The 21859-nt window shown below is 38.7% G+C and overlaps 2 protein-coding genes across 4 annotated transcripts in view; one reads left to right on the top strand and one right to left on the bottom strand.

Annotated features, from left to right (window-relative positions):
* Positions 1-11416, top strand: part of LOC143027707 (crustacyanin-A2 subunit-like) — a 43316-nt gene extending 31900 nt beyond the window's left edge. Inside the window, exons 3-8 of the mRNA XM_076189171.1 lie at positions 2636-2723; positions 5333-5481; positions 8717-8908; positions 9752-9943; positions 10752-10860; positions 11150-11416. Coding sequence (XP_076045286.1) covers positions 2636-2723; positions 5333-5481; positions 8717-8908; positions 9752-9943; positions 10752-10860; positions 11150-11259 — 840 coding nt within the window. The 3' untranslated portion in view covers positions 11260-11416. The remainder of the gene's footprint in view (positions 1-2635; positions 2724-5332; positions 5482-8716; positions 8909-9751; positions 9944-10751; positions 10861-11149) is intronic.
* Positions 11417-13972: 2556 nt separating this feature from the next.
* pelo (pelota mRNA surveillance and ribosome rescue factor) overlaps positions 13973-21859 on the bottom strand; it is a 38290-nt gene continuing 30403 nt past the window's right edge. The window contains exons 10-11 of one of the 3 annotated variants that reach the window (XR_012966629.1): positions 20884-21088; positions 13973-14445 (exon numbers count right to left, since the gene is read on the bottom strand). Coding sequence is in view for 1 of the 3 variants with exons in the window: in XM_076189170.1 (XP_076045285.1) it covers positions 14351-14445 (95 nt within the window). In the remaining 2 variants the exon portion in view is untranslated. The remainder of the gene's footprint in view (positions 14446-20883; positions 21089-21859) is intronic. The other 2 variants (XR_012966630.1, XM_076189170.1) reach the window with 2 other exon arrangements.

Genomic DNA, 21859 nt, shown 5'->3' with positions numbered 1-21859 from the left:
ATATATATGTGTATATATATATCTATGTGTATATATATATATATATATATATATATATATGTGTATATATAATATATATATGTATATATATATATATATGTGTATATATATATATGTGTGTATATATATATATGTGTGTATATATATATATATATATATATATATATGTGTGTATATATATATATGTGTATATATATATATATATATATACATATATATATATATATATATATATATATATATATATATATAATTTAATTTGTATTATGGCCGGCGGATCACACTAGCATAACGACCCACTTACGTGTAGACCTACATTCTCATACCAGTGCCATATGTTCTCCGGCACGCAAAATTAAGAAAGTTAGTGACAGAGTTTGGGAAGGATTGCAAAAGAAGGAAGTTGAAAATAAATGTGGCAGCAAGTTGGAAGTGAGTATTAAGAGAGAGATTGGAGAAAGTGGCCAGCTTTAGATACTATGGATGTGAATGTGGTACGAAAGGGAGGAATCGAGGTGGAAAATGAATGTAGATTGAAAGAAGCAAGTAAATGCCTTGGAGGGATTAAAAGTGTAATGCGAAATAGACATTTGGGAATGGATTCTAAGAGGAGATTGTACGAGGGAGTGATTGTGCCGACAGCACTGTATGGGGTAGAAACATGGATGAGATGGGTAGATGGAGTAAAAGGGGCGTTGGGAAAGAGGGGAATGTCTGTTTAGGAAGGAAGGGAGAAGACAAGATAGGTGTGAATGGAGAATGGTTGTGTATGGATGATGTGATGCATAGAAAGGAGTGGATGGGGATGGGGGGTGAGGGAGTATGTGTATGATATTTTGATGCAGCGTGAAGGGATTTCACTCCCTTCTTTTTTTCTGCATGAGAGAATGAAGAAGGAGGATCACCGATTAAATAAAGTGGCCTTGCTGTGGATGTGCTGTGTTTTGCTGCATTGCTTCTGACCCAGGGCAGTGGGTGAGATGCAGGGATAACCCGTCATCATAATCATCTCTACTCTATTCTTTCCATATGTGACATTGCTCACATTTATATCCTTTTTAATCAGGAACATAACCCCACCCCCTTGTCTTACCTCTGTTTCTGGTCCAATAATTATATGGACCATGTCCTACACTGTTGGGTGGTAGTGGACCTTTCAATTTTGTCTCTACAATTCCCATTATGTCCGGTTCTTTTTCCTTCAGGTAATCATTCAGTTCATTCAAGCCTGTTATTAAGCCATCTATATTTGTGTAAGATACTTTTAATTTTCTGCTACTTCCATCGTGTTTTCTGTTTCCTTTCCGTTTTTCTCTGTTATGAACCATTTCCTCACTTTCATATCCACTATCCAATAGAATTTCTCTTTGACTGTTCTTTTTTCGTGTTTTTTCCCTTAGCTTCCAGTATTTTTGTTTTCTCATCCTCTCTTTCCTTTTTATTCGTCTCTTTTTATCCATACCTGTTTATATAGATTACTTTTTGCTAGTTTCCTTGTTTTTGCTAAGATATTCTCTGCTGTCGTTTGTGACCTGAATTTAACCTTAATTGGTCTGGTCTTATCTGTATTGTATTTCCCTATTCTATATATCTATTCGATATCTTTCCTTTTTCTTGTTCATCTTCTTGAACTACTAATATCTTGTTTACTTTTTCCTTCTCTTTTACTCTTGTAGTCCTATTTGGATTATGCTTCTCTTCCATCCCTAATATAATTATACATTTCTTTTTATCCGCTAAGTCTCTTACTATATTCTCCTTCTCCCTCATCACTTTAATAACTGTGTCCTTAGTTTGTTCTTTCATCTGTTGGTTTACTATATCTCTAAATTCAATTTTGTTGTTCTCTTGGACTTTTCTCGAACCCTGTACCTCTTTTGCTATGGACTCTTTATTCTGTTTATCATTCCTCTTTAATTCCTCATTCTCATTCTTTACTTCTCTTAACTTGTCTTTTTAATTATTCTATTTCTTTAGTTAGGTTTTGGTTCTCCTTTAGTTCTTCCAATTTATCAACTCTTTGTGTAATCCGTGTAAGTTGACTGAACCTAACCTCCCACTGTTCATGTTCTCTAGTTTTTCCTCTAGACTTGCTAATCGGGGGAAGTTGTCATCTCCCTCATTAAATCCATGGAAATAATTATCTTCACCTTCCATTGCACTGTTCTTATCTATATTTCTAATTATTACATTTTTACCAATGTCTTTGACTTCACCTCTATCGTCTCCGCACCTCTTGTTGACATTCCTTCTGACTTCCGGGGCCCGTTCGTCCCCTTCTTCATTTCCTCTTATTGACATTCCTTCTGACTTCCGGGGCCCATTCGTCCCCTTCCTCATTTCCTTCCATTTTCCTCAGTAATCCCTCCCTTTCTCCTTTTTCTTCACCTTCCCACTACACCACGAGCTTTCCCCTTCCCTACTAATACAACAAAGGTACTCCCTTGTCGTTGAGATCCACGAAATTTGAAGTTTTCCTGGAGTTCCAAACTTTGCTGTCACTTCGACTGTCATGTGTGTGTGTGTGCGTATGTATGTATGTATGTATGGTCGAACATTTTGTTTCTGACCAAAGCCACTACCCCCAGATCAATGCTATGCATCTTTGCTGATTCTAGTTATGTTCTATTTGCAGTATGCTGGCATCTGGTTTACTGTAGAAACTGTTGAGAACGAGTACGAACAGTGCAAGGCTTGTATCAACACCAACTATACATGGATGGGTGAGTTATTGGTAACTATTGCCCTGGATATGCCTTAAGCATATCTTGGACACACCTCGCTTTTGCACTTGCTAGTATTTCATGTGCAAGGGACGCAAACTCATGCATACACATATGCTCATGGGCATGCACACACACACACACACACACACACACACACACACACACACACAAGCTCAAACAATACACGAGTTCAAATTTTAATATCATAATTGGAAATCAAGGATATAGATTAGGTTGGTATTGTACATGAATTTGAGTCTGTGTTAGAAAATTACAGAATAGTACACTGGAACCAACAAGGATTGCTTTTTTCCTTTATATTACAATTAGGTAAATAAGGTAAATACACAACTCATTGCTGGTTACATGCCCGACTGCTAATTCAGTGATCCGAATTCCAATCCCACCCAAGGTTGAAAATTATGTAATGTGGATCTGCTGCATCTTGCTGCGTTGCTTCTGACCCAGAGCAGTGGGCAAGATGCAGGGATGACCCGTCATCCAGGAGGAGCCAAGAAAAGTGAGGGAGAGGTGGTGAAAGGGAGTGGAGTATGTGGGAATGAAATGGGTGGAAGTGGATTTATGCCTTTGACTTTGGCTACCTCCCTTGTAAAAGGGGGGAAATACATTGTTATATGTATATATATCTTATATATATATATATATATATATATATATATACACATACAGACGCTCCTCAACTTACGTTTTAGTTACGTTCCGAACGGCCGAACGTAAGTTGAAAATGAACGTAAGTTGTTACTGTATTATACATCCGTAAATTCTATTACCGTATCTTATAAAACACCCCTAAATAATTAATTATACACATAACATTGTAAAATAATAACATTAATTTCAAATAAATTAAATTCAAGCAAGGGGGACGAGGAGGGGGAGGAGGAGGAGGCAAGGCACGTTCAGTCTGTCGTTTGTGCCATGTAAACAATGGACGCAGCGTCATGCGTGAGTATCGTTTGAACCAAGGTCTAAATATACAGGTCAGACCGTTTACATTCTTCTGCGCAGCTTCTGACGTCATTTGGCTGAGTCCATTTTCTCTTTGTGATACACTGAAGAAAACTGTGAAACGCCAAGGAAGACAGGAACTATAATATTTTATATTATATATATATATATATATATATATATATTATATATCATATATATTATATATTCATATATATAGACAGGAACTATAATATTTTATATATATTTATATATATATTTTATATAATATTTGTCAGAATATAACTAATTGCGTGGAGCAGTGCGAGCGAAGGCGACGTCACTTTCGAACGACGGACCAGCTTCAACTGACAGCTGTAGGACCCGCTAACCCCACTTTGAACAGCCAGGTGACGTTCACGGGCCCGCTGCGCAACTCCCTCGAAATTCGGTCGGAAGTGGTTAGACCTTATATTCTTAGATCTTGGTTTGAACTACGGAGAGCGCGCTAAACTAAAAAATTCACTCATTTTTTTTTTTTTTTTTTTTTTTTTACAGTCATTTCAAACGTAAAATCGAAAAAACGTAAAACGAATGAACGTAAGTAGAGGAGCGTCTGTATATATATATATATATATATATATATATATATATATATATATATATAATAACATCCCTGACGAAGTCCCACCTTTACCTCAAACCATTCACTCTCTCCATTTCTAATCCTGAAACATGCTCTACTACTCTCATAAAACTTTTGACAGCTCCTAAAAGCTTTCCTCCTATCCCGTATATCTGCAATACCTCCCACAGTGCCTTCCTGTCTACCCTGCCATAAGCCTTTTCCAAATCCATAAAAGCCCCAAAAAACATCCTTACCTTTTCCTATAGCTTTCTCACATATCTGTCTTACCACAAAAATCTGATCTACACAACCCCTACCTGTCCTAAACCCACACTATTCCTTACCAATTACTCCCTTTGTTCCTCTCCTAATCCTCTCAATCAAAGCCCCCCCATAAGCCTTCTTAACTACACTTAAGCTTATCCCTCTGAAACTACTACACTCACACTTGTCCCCTTTTCCTTTGTAAAGTGGAACTATACAGGCACTCCTCCAGTCCTCTGGCACTCTACCCTCTCTTAAACAAACATTAAATAACCTCACCAGCCAGTCCACCATCACTGTACCTCCTTTTTTCAAATATTCTGTATGACATCCATCCAGACCAGGTGCCTTACCTGCTCTCATCTTAACAACTGCCTTCACTTCATCCTTCCTTATTTCTCCTCCATTTTCCTCACTCATCACATTCATTTTCTCCACTTCCCACTGCAACTACCTTTCCCTCCCTATCCTCCTTCACATTTAGCAACTCCCTAAAATACTCTACCCATCTTCCTCTCACTGCCTTCTCTTCCATTATCATCTCTCCATCTGCACCTTTTACCTTTCCATCTCTACTTCTCTACTTGATTCACCTCCTCTTCCTCTCTTAATTTCTTTCCAAAACATACATACATACATACATACATATATATATATATATATATATATATATATACATATATATATATATATATATATATATACATATATATATATATACATATATACAGCTTATTACTTTTACAAATGCTGTTTACTCCTGCAGGTGACCACTTTGCATTGACTGCAAAGGGTCTGGACAAAACTGGGAAGAAGATCCGGAAACAGTCGATGATGCATGCCAATGAAGAGGAACCTGATGATTGGGCTCACATGATTGTGGACGCTGAGGGAGTTCCTGCCGCTCCATACAAGGTAATGTCTTCACTTTCTCCAAGCTCTACTTTACTCCAAGGCACCCATTGTCTGTAATGCTTTCAGTCTTTCTTTCTTCTAAAGTCCTCTAAATTGTTCCACATTTCAAGGTCTCTTTCCAAATCTTCCTTCCCTCCTTGTTCTTCCAAGTTCTTCCATCCTCCTATGGATGCCTCCCTTTAAAACCTTTCCTGCTTCCAAAATCCTCTTACAAATCCTTCACCCTCAAAACTCCTCTCCAGGTCCCCCTTCTTCCAAGATCCTCATTCAAGTCCCTCTGTTCAACAAGGACCTCCTTTGAGTTCTCTTACCCTCAAAGTTCTGCCTCAAAGTCCTCTCGTAAGTTCTTGGTCCACAGTTACCAGGGTGATGCTAGCACCAGCATGGCAGGCTTAGAGGGAGAAGAGAAATAGAGCTTGTTTCCATTCTGTGTTATGAAACTGGGTGACTTGACATTCAATGTCATCCTTTACTTCCCACATAGTTAGACCTTAGCTGTTCCATGCTATTTGGTGAAGAATATATTATAGCAAAAGCAGGACTTTATTTCTCTCAATGTGTCTAACCTATTTTCCTATCTATATGTTGATATGATGATGTGCCCTTTTACTTATCTACATTCAAATTTGCTGAACTATCCTTTGCTCACTTATTAACTATTCCATCAGCCAGAATTTCTCTACCTACATATCTATTTATCAGCAAACCTACCTTATTACCCAATTCTTATCTACTTACCTATTTATGTCTATCTTCTCATTTGCCAATCTGCTTGTCTACGTGCATGGTTATTTACTTATCCATTCTTTTCATATTTTATTTGTGTATATCTGTTTCAACCTACCTTTCTGTCGCATTGTCTTTTCCTTTTTCAAATATCTCTTTTTGACTTTGCCTTCCTGCTTTTCTCTATTTATTGTCTTTGTCTCTGCTTGTCCATGTTTCTGCCTGCCCCCCCCTCTCTCTATTCCTCTGTTTGTGTCTGTCTCTGTCTGTCCCTTTTTCTCTCTCTCTGTTTATGTTTCTCTTGCTGTTCTCTTAATCTCTATCTGTCTGTATGTATATATCTATCAGTCTGTTCATCCATCTCTCTATCCATCTATCCAGCTCACTCTCTCTCTCCATGTATTTTACCTAATTGTACTTACCTAGTTGTATTTTATGGGAAGAGAGCTATGCTCGTAGTGACCTGCTTGATCTAGTTTGATCTTAAATTTTTGTATAGTTTTTGCACTCACTGTTTCCTCATTCAGTTTGTTCCAGATATCTACCACTCTGTGTGGAAAGCTATTCTTTTTCAGATCTCTTCTGTAACTATCCTTTTTTATTTTTTTCATGTCCTCTTGTTTTTCTTTTATCCCACTTTAGTAAATCATCTCTATCAAGGACTTCCATCCCTTTCATAATTCTGTATATATATACATTATATATATATATATATATATATATATATATATATACATATGTATATATATATATATATATATATATATATATATATATATATATATATATATGGATGTATGTATCAATCTGTTCATCCATCTATCCATCTAATAGACAAATGTAAGGACCATCCTAAATTATTTTATAGGTATGTAAATGGTAAATTGAAAAATAAGCAAATAGTGAAATTGCATCAAAGGAATGAGGAATATATAGAATATGTAGAAATGGCTGAAATTATGAACAAACATTTTAGATCTATATTCACAATTAAAAATACACAAAATTGGGATGAAGGACAGAAAGATCTCCCCCCCCCCCAGTGAAAGAAATAATTGTGACATAGAAAGAAATAAGGGACCAAATAATAAACCTTGATGTCAGAAAATCATGGTTGGAATAGAATTGCAAATTGGATACTAAAAGAATGTATAGATGAACTAACGGACAAAATATATAAGATAATAGATTGCTCACTCAAAGAAGGAAAGGTACCACAAGACTGGAAAAATGCAAATATTGTACCAATATATAAAGGGGGGGATAAGGAAGACCCAACAAACTAAAGACCAGTCTCCCTTACAAGCACAATAGCTAAAATATATGAAAACATTATTAAAAGTAGATGGACTAAACATCTCAAAGAAAACAATATACCGAATCCAAAACAATTTGGCTTTAGACAAGGAAGATCATGTGCCACAAACTTGATTTTTTTTTTTTATCCAAGGTTAATAGGTATAATGCAAGAAAGGGATGGATGGGCAGATTGTGCTTTCCTGGATTTACAAAAGGCATTTGATAAAGTACCACACAAAAAGCTATTAAGAAAACTCGAAACAACAGGTGTACAAGGAAAGTTATTGAAATGGATGGAAGATTTCTTGCATGGGAGAAAAATGAGGGTGGTACTTAGAGATAAAAACTTGACCTGGGAAGAAATGATAAGTGGAGTCCCACAAGGTTCTGTATTAGCTCCAATAATGTTTGCTATATATGGTATATAAATGACATGGATGAAGGTGTAGAATGTTATATGAACTTCTTTGCAGATGATCCAAAACAACTAAAGAAAGTACACAAAAAGACTGAATCACTACAGAGAGACCTGGACATAGTCTGGGAATGGAGTCAAAAGTGGGAAGTCAACTTCAACATCAAGAAATGTGGTATAATAGTTTGAAAAAAGTAAAAAGAGAATATCAGGACAATATAAAATTGGTACAAAGGAAGTAAAAAAAGTTAGCTCAGAAAAAGACCTAGGAGTAATTATTAACAAAGACATGTCACCAGAGAAGCATATAAACAAAATAGAGAAACCTATAGTTTACTAAGATCAATAAAGGTGGCTTTTAATTACTTGGATGAAGTAATGGTAAAAAAAATATTAGTCACACTGATAAGACCAAGATTGGAGTATGCTGCGACACTATGGATACCCAGTACAAAAAAAAAAAAAAGAATATAAAGAAATTGGAAAGAATCCAAAAAGCAACGACAAAGATGGCCCCAACACTTTCAGAATTGACATACACTGTCCAAACTGGAACTGCCAACCCTGGAACAAAGAAGAGAAAGAGGAGATCTACTGGCAATTTACAGAATCATGAAAGGTATAGAAGTCCTTGACAGAGAAGACTTATTAAAGTGGGATAAAAGAAAAACAAGAGGACATGAAAAGAAACTCAAAAAGGATAGTTATGGAAGAGATCTGAAAAAAACAAAAAAAATCCTCACAGAGAGGTGGATATTCCCTCAATTTGATAACCGTTTTCAATTGTTTTCAAAGGTGGTGGCTACGGACTACGTGACTTACTCCTGCGTCTACTCCTGCATGTCCTTCGTAGGCTTCCGGGCAGAGTTCTTCTGGTTTATGAGCCGAACGCCCTCCGCAGAACCAGGCCTCTCAGAGCTCTGCAAAAACACCCTTTCGGCAAATGGAGTTGACACAAGCAAGTTTGAGATCATTGATCAAGGCAAGGTGAGTGTCAAGTAGATGTGGAGGCTCCATTTCTGAGCAGAAGTTGGAAATGGACATATAGGCTTATCCTTTTCATAAATGGTATACTTGTATAGTGACTGCATGATAACATTCTTCACTGCAGTATTTACTGCCCAGTAACATGAGTTTGGGATTGCATGGTAACATGCAGGAAATGCTTTAGGGACTGTTTTAGGGCACCCCAGCGGACTGGAGTTGCACATCATTTGTCTTTGTCAGAGCAAACTAAAAAAATTCTTGTCTTTATTTTTGCATGAGGGGATGAGTAGGGAGGGCATCCATGTAAATGAACTAGTGGGGCCTTGTTGATGTGCTCAGTAGCACCATATAAGATAACACTGCTGCATCAGATTTCATTAACTAGAACCTGCAGCCTTGTCATTGGCAGTGGTTCTTAGGCCCTCCATTTGATCTTTCTGGGAGAAAACACTAGACTATTGTCTAAGTTGTATTAGTGTGGGGCTGTTTTTATGCCACCAGTTTATATTAGTTGTAGGGAAACAGTTGCTAGTTGTCAGCACTTCTTGTATAAAAATGTGGGGGAATACGAATACAAATGTGATATAGTTCTTAGCCCCATTGCTAGGACCAATTGTCAGTCCCTGGGAAATGCATCCCCAATGATGGTAAGGATGTTGACAAGTTTTAAAGAAGTGGATGGATGGGAAATTATTTTCTGACATCAGTCTCACAGTGCCACCACATGCATGTAAAAGCTGATTATTTCTATCACCTCCGTTGTGTGAATATGTGAATAACAATGAAATTTATACATAATTGGTAATGATTTGTACAAGAAGTGTTGTTACATGTCCCTCTCAGACCTGCCCATACGTTAGCAAACTGGACTCGATTTTGAGCTGGAATCAGAAGTACATGCAGTCGGTGGACAAGTCGTTGAACAAGGAACCAGAAGATGCTCATTCCACAAAACAGGAGACAACAACAAAGGAGGTGACTGTCGATGCCAAGGCTGTGGAGGATCTCACACAAATGGTCAAAGAAGAAAAAGAGGTGGGTTTATACACAAACTTTTTACTCTTCTCATGATTTTTGCATCATCTGCAAGAAACCTTATTGGTGAAAGCACTTAACTTTGTGGAGCTCCACTAGTTACTGCTCTCCAGCTTGACATCTTGTCCTTTACTACTGTCCTCATGTATCTTTCCTTTAAAAAGTCCTTAATCCATTATAATAGCTTGCCTCTCAGTCCTCCAACATGCTCCAATTTCCACGTAAGTTGAGTGTGAGGTACTTTATCATATGTGTTCTAGGTCCAGGTACATGCAGTCAACCCACCCCTCTTTCTCTTTTACATCAGTCACTCAAGTAAAAGTTTTAAAGGTTCAACACATATGACTTTACAGATCTGAAACCAAACTGTTTGTCAGAATATTCATCTTTTCAAGATATTTGGTCCATTGATCTTTCACAATCCCCACTTGTTGGTATTTGTGGGCAACAGGGTTGCCTGCTCCCCTGAACTGTACTCATTGGGGAGTTCTAATTGGTCATCTTCGCTAGCTTGGTTGAAGGCATCCGAGCTACCTGACTGGTTGTTGCGGTCAGGCAGGGCTACAAAGGTGGCAGAGTTGCCCATGGAAGCTTCTGATTAGTCAGCAAGGTTTGGGGGATGGTTTTGCACATGGCAAGCTCTGGGCCGGGTGCAGATGCTGGGTTCAAGAGGATGATCTTCCCACCCACTAGGCAGACTGTTCAGCCACCACTGCACACATGTATTTGTTAAGCTTTGTGGTATAAAATTCCCCTTAAAAATCCATCAGAATGAGAAGCATTTGATGCCACTGTTTTTCACCTATAGATTCTGACTGAAATGGAAGAAAAAATTGAAGAGGATGTCAAAGAACTAAAAGAACTTGAAAAAGAAATCAAGGATACAGAGAGGCGACACAGACACCACGAAAGAAAAGGTAAGTCAAAGGTTTGGCCACATTTTTATTAGATATTAGTTGAAATAAGTTGTTTATGTGTTGTTATTTCTTCTTTGTTGCTCCCATTGTTCAAAACTGACTGGCTGATAATGTTTTTATATTTTTGCATTTTGCATGTGGCATTTAGGAGGTGAGAAAGAAACAGGAGAAGTTGACTGTAAATGTTTGGAACTATCCAGTTATGTAAAACTCTAATGTGACTATTTTATTCTGAGTACAAGAATTCAAAGAAACTTGATGTCTGACCATCTTTTGTATTCCTCCATAGAGCACCACCTCGAGGAGACAGAGAACAGCGCCATGGCACAATCGGCAGCAACGGCCCCCCTCCTTCTGGTCTTGTTTGTTTCCTATCTCAGCCACTCCCTCCTCTCATGAAAATAGATATTGCACTGGGTCAGCCATATTTGCTGCAAAGTTTATTTTTATACATTGTAATAAGAATTGTATACAATTTATTGAAATAAGATTATTGTACGTAGTTATTTTGTTTCAATAAACCTTTTTTTTTCTTGGTTTGGGCATATAGAAAGAATGAGTGAAGAAAGACTTGCAAAAAGAGTGTGTAAGCAGAGTTGGATGGAGTGAACTTGAGGGGAAGATCAAGAATGGGATGGATGGCTGAGGTGAAGGGGGCTCTGGGTAATAGGGGAATGTCTGTTGAGCAGGGAAGGAAGAGGGTAAGTATAGGGTTGAATGGAGAGTGGTTACCAATGGATGATAAATCTACACTGCCCTAAGGGATTTCTTGTTGTCTGCTCTGGATTTGTTGTGAAAGGATAAGGGAGGAGGGTTGCCATGCAATGAAGCTGGGGGGGGGGGGGGGGGTTTGTAAAAAAAATCCAGCTGTCAGGCCCTGTTGTGGAGATGCTGTGTTTTGTTGCATTGTTTCTGACCTGGACAGCAGGCAGGAGACAGATGGCTCTTCATAAAAGGGAAAACAATTGGCTGCTGGATGTGTGTGAGATGGGCTACTGGCTACCTCTCTTATACAAGAGTAAAGGCCTGTTGATGTATATATGCATGTTTTGTTTTGTCAGGTCAGGTGTTAGAATGAAATCTCTGGAGTATATCCCCATATCACAAGGCCCTAATCATATGTGAAAGAGGGTGGGATTTCCTCTACTTATTACGAATCCATTTTCAAGGTTTTGCGGCTCTCTCAACCTAATTTCCTGTCTAAGAATAGGGAGGAAAAGTCTCCGACCAGGATTCAAAAGCAGGCTGAAGGAAAGCCAACTGCTCCTTCACCACCTCCCCATGGTGCCCCTGGGTTTAATTCTCATCCTAGAGTTCATACAGGGAGCGAGGCAGTGACTGAGACTGATAGTTTATTTTATTTATGTCAAACTTTGCTATCCCTAATTAAGAATATTTTCATTCTTCCAATTAACAGCTAAAGTCCTCCAGCTATAGTACATGATGTTGAGGGTAGGAGATGGGTATTTATGGAACCCTATATAGTAGGTGGTTTAGGCCCAGTGGTCTGTGATGAGATTAGAGTAACATAACTCAGTAGCACCCTACGTGATTGAGCTACCCTATTCAGAATCCCCTCTATTCACCCCACAAAGGGAGGATGAAAGGAAATGTGCCCTTAACATAACTTCTCTACACCTAACCTGGCTAGGGAGTTACACTAGCAAGGTCACACAAACATGGCATGAATAATTAACAAGGAGGGAGCATACATACATATACCAAAGGCTTTTTTCCCCCTTACACGGGGGGTAGCCAAAAAGAAAAAGGTATAGAAACCACTCCCACCCATTACATTTCCCATATATTCCACTCCCCTCCACCCTCCTCTGAAAACCAAATTACTTCTGTTGCACTTACACCCCGTCCTGCAATATTTCCCTGTGAGCAGAGTAAATACCTCAAACTCAAGAATGATCTACAATGGTAACACCAGAGCAATTGCCAACCCTCTCCACAAAGTGCGATTTGATTTAATGTCACAAACTCCCCCTATCTGAAGGCTAGGATGGTGCCCCTTACAGAGGACTTTGTAGCGTGGAATTTAATGAACCATGCCCTTAGTCCAACCCGCCCCAAGCAGGGTTTGAATCAAGTTTGCTATTGTTCTGGCTACTTGGGGAGCTGAAGATATGATTATATATACTAATTTATCTATTCATTTATTTATTTTTCATTGTTACACCATGTAAGATTAGCTAATGCCGTGTCAATTGTTGGATAGTCTTCTATTGTTCTCCTTGTATATGTTATTTGGAATATTTTCTAGCTAGCTCAAGAAAGGGACCATTGAGATTGTGGAAGTGGAGATGGGGGAAGCCTGTAAGAAGTGCAAGAAATGGGAAGAGGTCACTATGGTGTAGTTCTGGGACTACCAACCATTCATAGTCTAAAAGATCTGGTATGCACAAGGACAGATCTATGGATGTATAGCCCTGAGCAGTGTGGCTGGGGACAAGGGGTGATTTTTAATTGATTGATTGATTTATTAAATTTTTGGCTTGAAGGACAAGCGCCGGAGCCGGTAGGCCATTCAGCGCATATTTATCTTGTATAAACAGATAAAAATTCAAGTAAAACGGTAAAAACAATAAGCACTCACAAAAACACATCAGAACAAGATACACTCACAAGCAATCATATATACAATTTTAAATTTCATAAAATAAATTGATGTCTTGTAAAAACTTTATAACATTCTTCACATGAGCTTCCTCCCCTAAAATTCCTTTAAAAGATAAATTTGTTAAAAAGTTTGCCCTGCACTTATTAGTGTATGTGGGGCACTGAATTAAAATGTTTAATTGTAAAAACAACTTGGCAAGTGGGACATTGTGGGGCCAGCCTTTCTGCTCCACTTGCCATAAAAAATTTAGGTGCTGAAATAGATGTTAAATGGGTTTTACTATGTACGTATCAAATGAACGAGTGCTTTGAGTCTGCCACCCCACCCTCTCCTATAAAGGGAAAAGGATCTGGTTTATATATGAATTCTTCCATACTGCCCCCCCATTTTCTTTATTCAGCCCATGTTTTTTTTACAGGATCCCCTATATTTTCATCACTTTTTTGTTACATGATAATCAAGGATTAATAAAATAAATTTGGTATCCACATTTAAGATCTTTTATTTTTCCATGATGTCATTTTCAAAGCATTAGCAACAAATATTTTTTTTCATAAATTACATCCTTTCAGCATTTTCCACCAAGAAAAATCCTACTAATTTAAAGTAGGATTTTACTTACAATACTGTATACCACATGTCTGATGGTAACATTTTGGGGTGAACATATAAATTAAAATATAATAATGTAAAATTAAACAACAAATTTGAAGAAATAGGTATGTGTAGTTTAGTATATGGAATTGCTAATATACCAGGCATAAATCACAGTTTTTTAAATCAAAGTCATGCAAAACCATGCTCTCCTTTAGTTTCTCGAAAAGATGGAGCAGTCAGTTTTGAAATCCTACATCAACTGCTGCTTCATTCTTCATCAGAGTCTAAATTGTGGTCTTCCTCCTCAATCTCTGGCATTGGAAAACGAAGAATTGCTGCCACTCCTGTCATCTGGTCCAATTCTGTTAAAAATGTAAACATACATATACTAAAGGCCTTTTCCTCCTTACAAGGAAAATAACCAAAAAACAAAGGCATAAAATCCACTTTCACCCATTCCATCCCCATACACTCCACTCCCACCAGTCCCCCTCCCTCCCTCTTATCTTGGCTCCTCCTGGATGATGGGTCATCCCTGCATCTTGCCCCACTGCCCTAGGTCAGAAGCAGTGTTGCAAGACATGGCACATACAAAGCAAATCCACTTCATTAAATTGGCGACCCCCACTCTCTGTCCCCTCATGTAGAAATGGAGAAGACAGGGAGAAATCCCTTAGGGCTGCATCAATTTATTTTTCACACACCCAATCCCACTCCACCCCATGCATCATAGCATCATCTATACACAACACTTCTCCATTCACCCCTATATTCTGTCCTCTTCCATCCTTCCTCATCAGATATTCCCCTCTTTCTAAATGCTCCTTTTACCCCATCCATCTATCTCATCCTTGGTTGTCCCCTCATGTTCACTCCTTCCACCTCTGCCTTCCATACCTCTTTTACTAATCTTTCTTTACTCATTCTTTTCATGTGTCCAAACCATCCCAATACTCTTTCATCAACCCTATCTCCCAACTCCCTTTCCACCCACATTCTCCTCCTCATCTCCTTATTTCTCACATTATCCAGCCTAGTAACCCCTATCACACTTCTCAGGCACCTCATCTCAAACACATTCAAACTCCTCTTCTCTTATGTTCCATGTTTCTGCCCCATACAGTGCTGTCAGCACAATCACTCCTTCATACAAACTCCTAGCATCCATTCCCAAATGTCTATTTCTCATTACACTTTTTAATCCCTCAGGGCATTTACTTGCTTCTCTCAATCTACACTCTACCTCCACCACTCCTTTTCCTGCCACATTTGTACCCAAGTATCTAAATCTATCTACTTCCTTTAATACTCACTTCCAGTCTGCTGCCACTTTTTCCCCTTGTACTTTATTTACTTTTCTTTTATTTTACTACTTAAAAGTAAAATAATAATAATAATAAATAAAAACCATATTGACTGTAACCCTTCATTTTCTGGTTTGAATTTTATATGTATAAAGATCTACAAAGAATATCAGTTGGAATTATTGTGTTTGCTAATAGTGACCATTTGTTTTGAATATAAATATGTGTAATTTGAGTAACAACAATAATCAGATAAGAAACTGGTCTCTGCTGGGTAGGGAGGAGAGAAAAAAAAAAAAAAAAAATTGATATCAGAAAAATCAAATCACTACAGAGTGATAAACTCCAAAGTTAGAAACTGTGAAGGAAATGTATTTTCTTTTCCTTTAAAGGTTTTGGACAAGGAAAGAGAGCATATATTTACACAAATGAAAACTGCAGTAAAACAAGACTGCAGCCGAGCAAATGCCCAACATACCCCTATTAGCATAGCTACTGTATGTCAGACCTACTATATATACTGTTTGTGAGCTTATGTCAGCAAAAAGGAAACATGTGCTCCAACAGATATATCTTCATACTCTTTTCATTTATTCATCTTCCATGACTTATCCATTGAAGCACATTTGGAATATGTCGTTTCCGTATGGTCACCAAATCTCATTAAAGACATTGACAGAATAGAAAAAGTACAATGGTAGGCCACAAAACTGATTCCAAATACATACATATACCAAAGGCTTTCTTCCCCCTCACACAGGAGACAGCCAAAGAGAAAAAGGCATAGAAACCACTCCCACCCATTCCATCCCCTACACACTCCCCTCCCCTCCATCCTCCCTCTTATCTTGGCACTTCCTGGATGACGGGTCATCCCTGCATCCTGTCCACTGCCCTTGGTCAGAAGCAGTGTCACAAGACACAGTGCATCCACAGCAAGGCCACTTCATTAATTCAGTGACCCCCCTCCCTCTCCATCCCCTCATGCAGAAAAGGAGAAGACAGTGAGTAATCCGTTTGGGATGCATCAATTTATTTCTCACCCCACCCCCCATCCCCCACCCCTTCATGCATCACAGCATCATCCATACACAACCTTTCTCCATTCACCCCTATCTTTTGTCCTTTCCCATCCTTTCTCAACAGACATTCCTCTCTTTCCCAATGCCCCTTTTACCCCATCCATCCATCTCATCCTAGGACACCCCCTCATATTCACACCTTGCACACCTCTTTTACTAATCTTTCTTCACTCATTCTTTCCATGTGTCCAAACTATCCAAATACTCTTTCATCAACCCTCTCCCCCAACTCCCTTTCCACCCCTGTTTTCCTCTTCATCTCCTCATTTCTCACTCTACCTAGCCCAGTAGCCCCATCATATTTCTCAGACATTTCATTTCAAACACATTCAAACTCCTTCTCTTCCTCTCTTATGTTCCATGTTTCTGCCCCATACAGTGCTGTTGGCACAATCACTCCTTCATATAACCTCCTCTTAGCATCCATTCCCAAATGTCTATTCTCAATACACTTTTTAATCCACCAAGACATTTACTCGCTTCTCTCAATCTACATTCTACCTCCACCCCCACTTCTCCCTTTCCTGCCACATTTGCACCCAAGTATCTAAAACTATCCACTTCCTTCAGTCTCCCTTAATACTCACTTCTATCATGCTGCCACTCTCTCCCCTTGTACATCTCATCACCTTACTTTTGCCCACATTTATCTTCAGCTTCCTTTCACACACCTCAAACTTTGTCACTAAATTCCTCCTCTGATCCTCCTACAAGCGCAGTGTCATTAGCAAACAACAACTGGCTTATTTCACACATTTCTCCATTTTCTTTAACCATCTCCAACCCCTGACCCACTACCTTTGCATTTACCTCTTTCACCACCCCATCCATATATAGATTGAACAGCCAGGGTGACATAACACATCCCTGACGAAGTCCCACCTTTACCTCAAACCATTCACTCTCTCCATTTCTAAACCTAACACAAGTTCTACTACTATTGTAAAAGCTCTTGACTGCTCTTAACAGCTTTCCTCCTATCCTGTATATCTGCAATACCTCCCACAGTGTCTTCCTGTCTACCCTGTCATAAACCTTTTCCAAATCCATAAAAGCCCATAAAACATCCTTACCTTTTCCAATAGCTTTCTCACACATCTGTCTTACTACAAAAATCTGATCTACACAACCTCTACCTGTCCTAAATCCACACTACTCCTCACAAATTACTCCCTCTGTTCCTCTCCTAATACTCTCAAACAAGACCCTCCCATAAGCCTTCCCATCTACACTTAACAAGCTGATCCCTCTAAAACTACTACACTCACACTTATCCCCCTTTTCCTTGTGAAGTGGAACTATACAGGCACTCCTCCAGTCCTCTGGCACTCTACCTTCTCTTAAACATTAAATAAACTCACCAGCCAGTCCACCATCACTGTACCTCCTTTTTTCAGGCATTCTGCATGGCATCCATCCAACCTAGGTGCCTTACCTTCTCTCATCATCTTAACAACTGCTTTCACTTCATCTCTCCCTATTTCTCCTCCATTTTCCTCACTCATCACTCTCATTTTCTTAGCACTTCCCACTGCAACTACCTTTCCCTTCCTATCCTCCTTCACATTTAGCAACTCCCTAAAATACTCTGCCCACCTTCCTCTCACTGCCTTCTCTTCCATTATCATCTCTCCATCTGCACCTTTTACCTTTTCTTCTCTACTTGATTCGCTTCCTCTTCCTCTTTTAATTTCTTTCCAAAACATCTTTTTATTTTTTTCAAAATTTTCTGTCATACTCAAACCCCATTTCACATCTGCTCTCCTCTTTGCCTCCTTTATCTTATGCTTGACCTCCCTTCTCTTTACTTTGTACCTCTCATGCGATTTCCTCATCCTAATTTGTAGCCAATCTATGAATGCCTGCTTCTTCTCTTCTACACCCTTCTTTGCTTCCTCATCCCACCATTCACTACCCTTCCTTCTATTTCCTCCCGCCCTCCTTGTTCCACATACCATCTTTGGACACCTTATGACTCCCTCCTTGAACCATCCCCATTCCTAGTTCTACTCTATCCTTCACTCCCTCCCACTTCTCTCTCAGCTTCTTATCATACTCCTTCTCCTTTTCTTTCTCATTTAAGCAGTTCACTCTAAGTACCTCCCTACCTTCTGCCCTTTTCCTTTCTCCACCTATACTCCACTCTCAATTCACCTTCTATCAGAAAATTATCTGGTATTCCCCCACTCTCTCCCCTTAGAACATGTACATCCTCAACTCTTCCTACCATACTCCTGGTACCCACTATATAGTCCATTAATGCTCTACCACCCTTCCATCCACCACCCTCTCCCATGTGTACTTATGCTTGACTTTCTTCCTACACACTGTATTTGCTATTATCAACTCTCTTTTGAGACACATCTCCACCATCAATTCTCACTACAATTTTTACCTGGAACTCCATACTTCCCAATCACTCATCTATTGGTTCGTTTTCTACCCTAGTATCAAGGTCTCCCAATACAACTACAATGATATTTCTCCCTAATCCCTCTAGGCACTCATTTAAATCTATCCAAAAAGCCTCCCTTTCCTCTACACTCTTCTCACTACCAGGCCCATACACACTTACAAAAGCCTACATCTCCCTTCCCATCTTCACCTTCCTCCACATCAACCTTGAAGAAACCTCCTTCCAATCCACTACATGCTTACCTATCTCTTCACTTACTAGTATAGCCACCCCTTCTCTCCCTCCTCTCTTCACTCCTGAGAACCTCCCAACTACACTCCCAAACTCACACTTGCCCCACCCTTTCAATTTAGGTTCACTCAAAGCCAACACATCCATCTTCTCACAAACATACTGCCTATCTCTTCCCTTTTACTCTCATCTGTACCACATCCACACACATTAAAAGACCCAAACCTTAGGGTACTGGTTGGAAAACTCCTAGACCCTCTTCTTCTTCTTTTAGTCCTAGACCCTCTTCTTCTTCTTTTTTTTTTTTTTAATGTCCCCTGTGGGGCTACAGGTAGCAGGATTCCTAGTTCTAACCCCTTCCCATTTATTGTTGCATTTTATGACTCAAGTGGGAAGACTTGGTGGCAGCATTCTATCCCCCACCATAGGGTAGGCAAAAAAAGGAAATGAATATTCAGAGAAATGGTACAGGACAGTAACAAGGGGTTGGGGGACAGCATAATGGAGGGACAGTCGTAGTATAATAAAAGTGTCATCATTTCTCTATGAACAGAGTCTTCCTCTATCACAGACAAAAATGATGTGTGGCTCTGGTCTGTAGGTGCGCCCTATATAGTCACTAAAGTATCAACTGCATGCTACTTTGCTACAATAACATGCAGCTAATACCCCAGACAGGATAGATTAAAACATGTGAATCTGTTTTCCCTAAAAAAGCATAGACTCAGAGGTGACTTGATACAGGTCTTTAAGATTCTAAAGGGAACTGACATCAAAAGTGACAAAATTTTCAAACTGAATGAGAATCCGACAAGAAATAATGGTCTCAAACTGTCAGGAAGTAGATTTAATTTGGAAGCGAGTAGAAACAACTTTGCCAACAGTGTAGTTAATGAATGGAATAAATTTCTTGCAGAGGCAGTGCAATGTAGTCAGTTTGAAGCTTTAAGATTTATTTAGATAATCACCTAAGCAAGATGCTGTAATGACTGCTTTTTATCTTATATCATTTGTTTGTTATTATTTGTCTGTTTGTTTATTATTTGCTTATCATTTATTATTAGTTGTCAATTAATTATTATTATTTATTTGTTTGTTTATCATTTAACTTTCCCTATTTATTTATTTTATCATTATTTATATTATAATTCTTATTTATTTATTTATCATTATCATTTTTTCGCATCCAACCTAGTTATGGACCAAAAAGGTCTCATGGCAGCATGCTCCTCCTTTGTAATCCTTTGATATATATGCAGATATAGTGGGATAGGAGGAAAGATATCAAGAGTTTTTACAAGAGTAGTTGTTGTTGTTGTTGTCGTTCCCTAGACTGTCTGAGCAGTCCCATCTCCCCAAGGAATGCCACAGCCAAAACTGGGTTTTCCCACAAATCCTTTATAGAATGTATGTTGTGTTGTTTGCGTGCATGACTGTGTAGTTAATGAATGGAATAAACTTCCTGCACAGGTAGTGCCATGTAGTTCAGTTCGAAGCTTTAAGAATCATTTAGATAAACACCTAAGCAAGATGCTGTAATGATTATAATTTATTTTATATTATTTGTTTTTGTTTTGTTATCATTTATCTGTCTGATTTTCATTTATCATTAGTTATATGTCAATTTATTATTATTTGCTATTTACCTGTTTGTTTATCATTTAACTATACCTATGCATTTATTTATGTATTTTATTTGTTATTTACATTATTATAGTTTTTATTTATTATTGTATTATTATTATGATTTTTTTTTTTGTATCCAACCTAGATATGGACCAAAAGGTCTCCTGTCGGCATGCTCCGCTTTTGTAATCCTTTGTATAATGCAGTCTTCCATTATGTGTTGTATGGTATGGGGTGAAGTGTTACATCCTGGGCAGCTGTTCACAATGCGGTCATCCAGCCCCTTCTGGTAGCTTAGAAGTGCTGGGTGGTGGCCGCACTGCAGTCTGGCCAGGTGGATTCTGTCCTTTCATGGGAGAGAGGATTCAGAAGGGTGGATATCAGGGGGTCTGGCATGCAGCAATGTGTTGTCTTTCAGTGTGTTAATGGAGCAGTGAGTGATATGATTACGAATATGTTTCCGTAGGCTGGTATTTGGTGGTTGTGGAGGAAGACAGGAGAGTATCTGTGTGTGATATAGGTCTTTGGGTGTTGTTTTAATGTTTCTCGGTGTGTGTGGTTGTTCTGCTATGTAGTGTAGCGGGTGTGATGTGTTTGTGGTGGCTGCGACAAGTGTTTGTGTGCCTCTCATGTCGAGGTGGTCCTTGACTTTGAGGACTTTTGTTTCATGGTGTAAATGGTCTGTAGGTGTTGTATTTGTGCAGCCTGTAATTGTTTTTAGGGCTTTGTTTTGTATGATTTGAAGGGTGTTGTGGTGTGACTTACTGAGATTAGGAGCCCATGCAGGATTCGCATAATTCATCACTAAGCATATGCATTGTTTATATATTGTTGTATTAGTTTCTTTGTTTTGTCCAAATGTTGTTCCAGTGATTGACTTACGTGCGTTAAGTCTATTAAGTCTAGGTGTGCATTTGTTTTTTATGTTTGTGATGTGTTGTTTGAAAGACATGGATGTATCGTATGTTACACCAAGAATTTTCGGTGTGTTTGTGTGTGGTATTAGAGTGTTGTTGATGTAGAGATGAGGTATGTATTTGTGTTCTTTTGTCCAGTTGGTGAGAAGTGTTGCTGTAGATTTGGTTGGAGCTATTTTGAGTCTGTTTGTGATGAACCA

The sequence above is a fragment of the Oratosquilla oratoria genome, chromosome 8 (assembly GCF_046742065.1).
Source record: "Oratosquilla oratoria isolate Oo_2021 chromosome 8, ASM4674206v1, whole genome shotgun sequence".
Classification (NCBI taxonomy): Eukaryota; Metazoa; Arthropoda; class Malacostraca; order Stomatopoda; family Squillidae; genus Oratosquilla; species Oratosquilla oratoria.
This window is presented reverse-complemented; position numbering and strand designations above follow the sequence as displayed.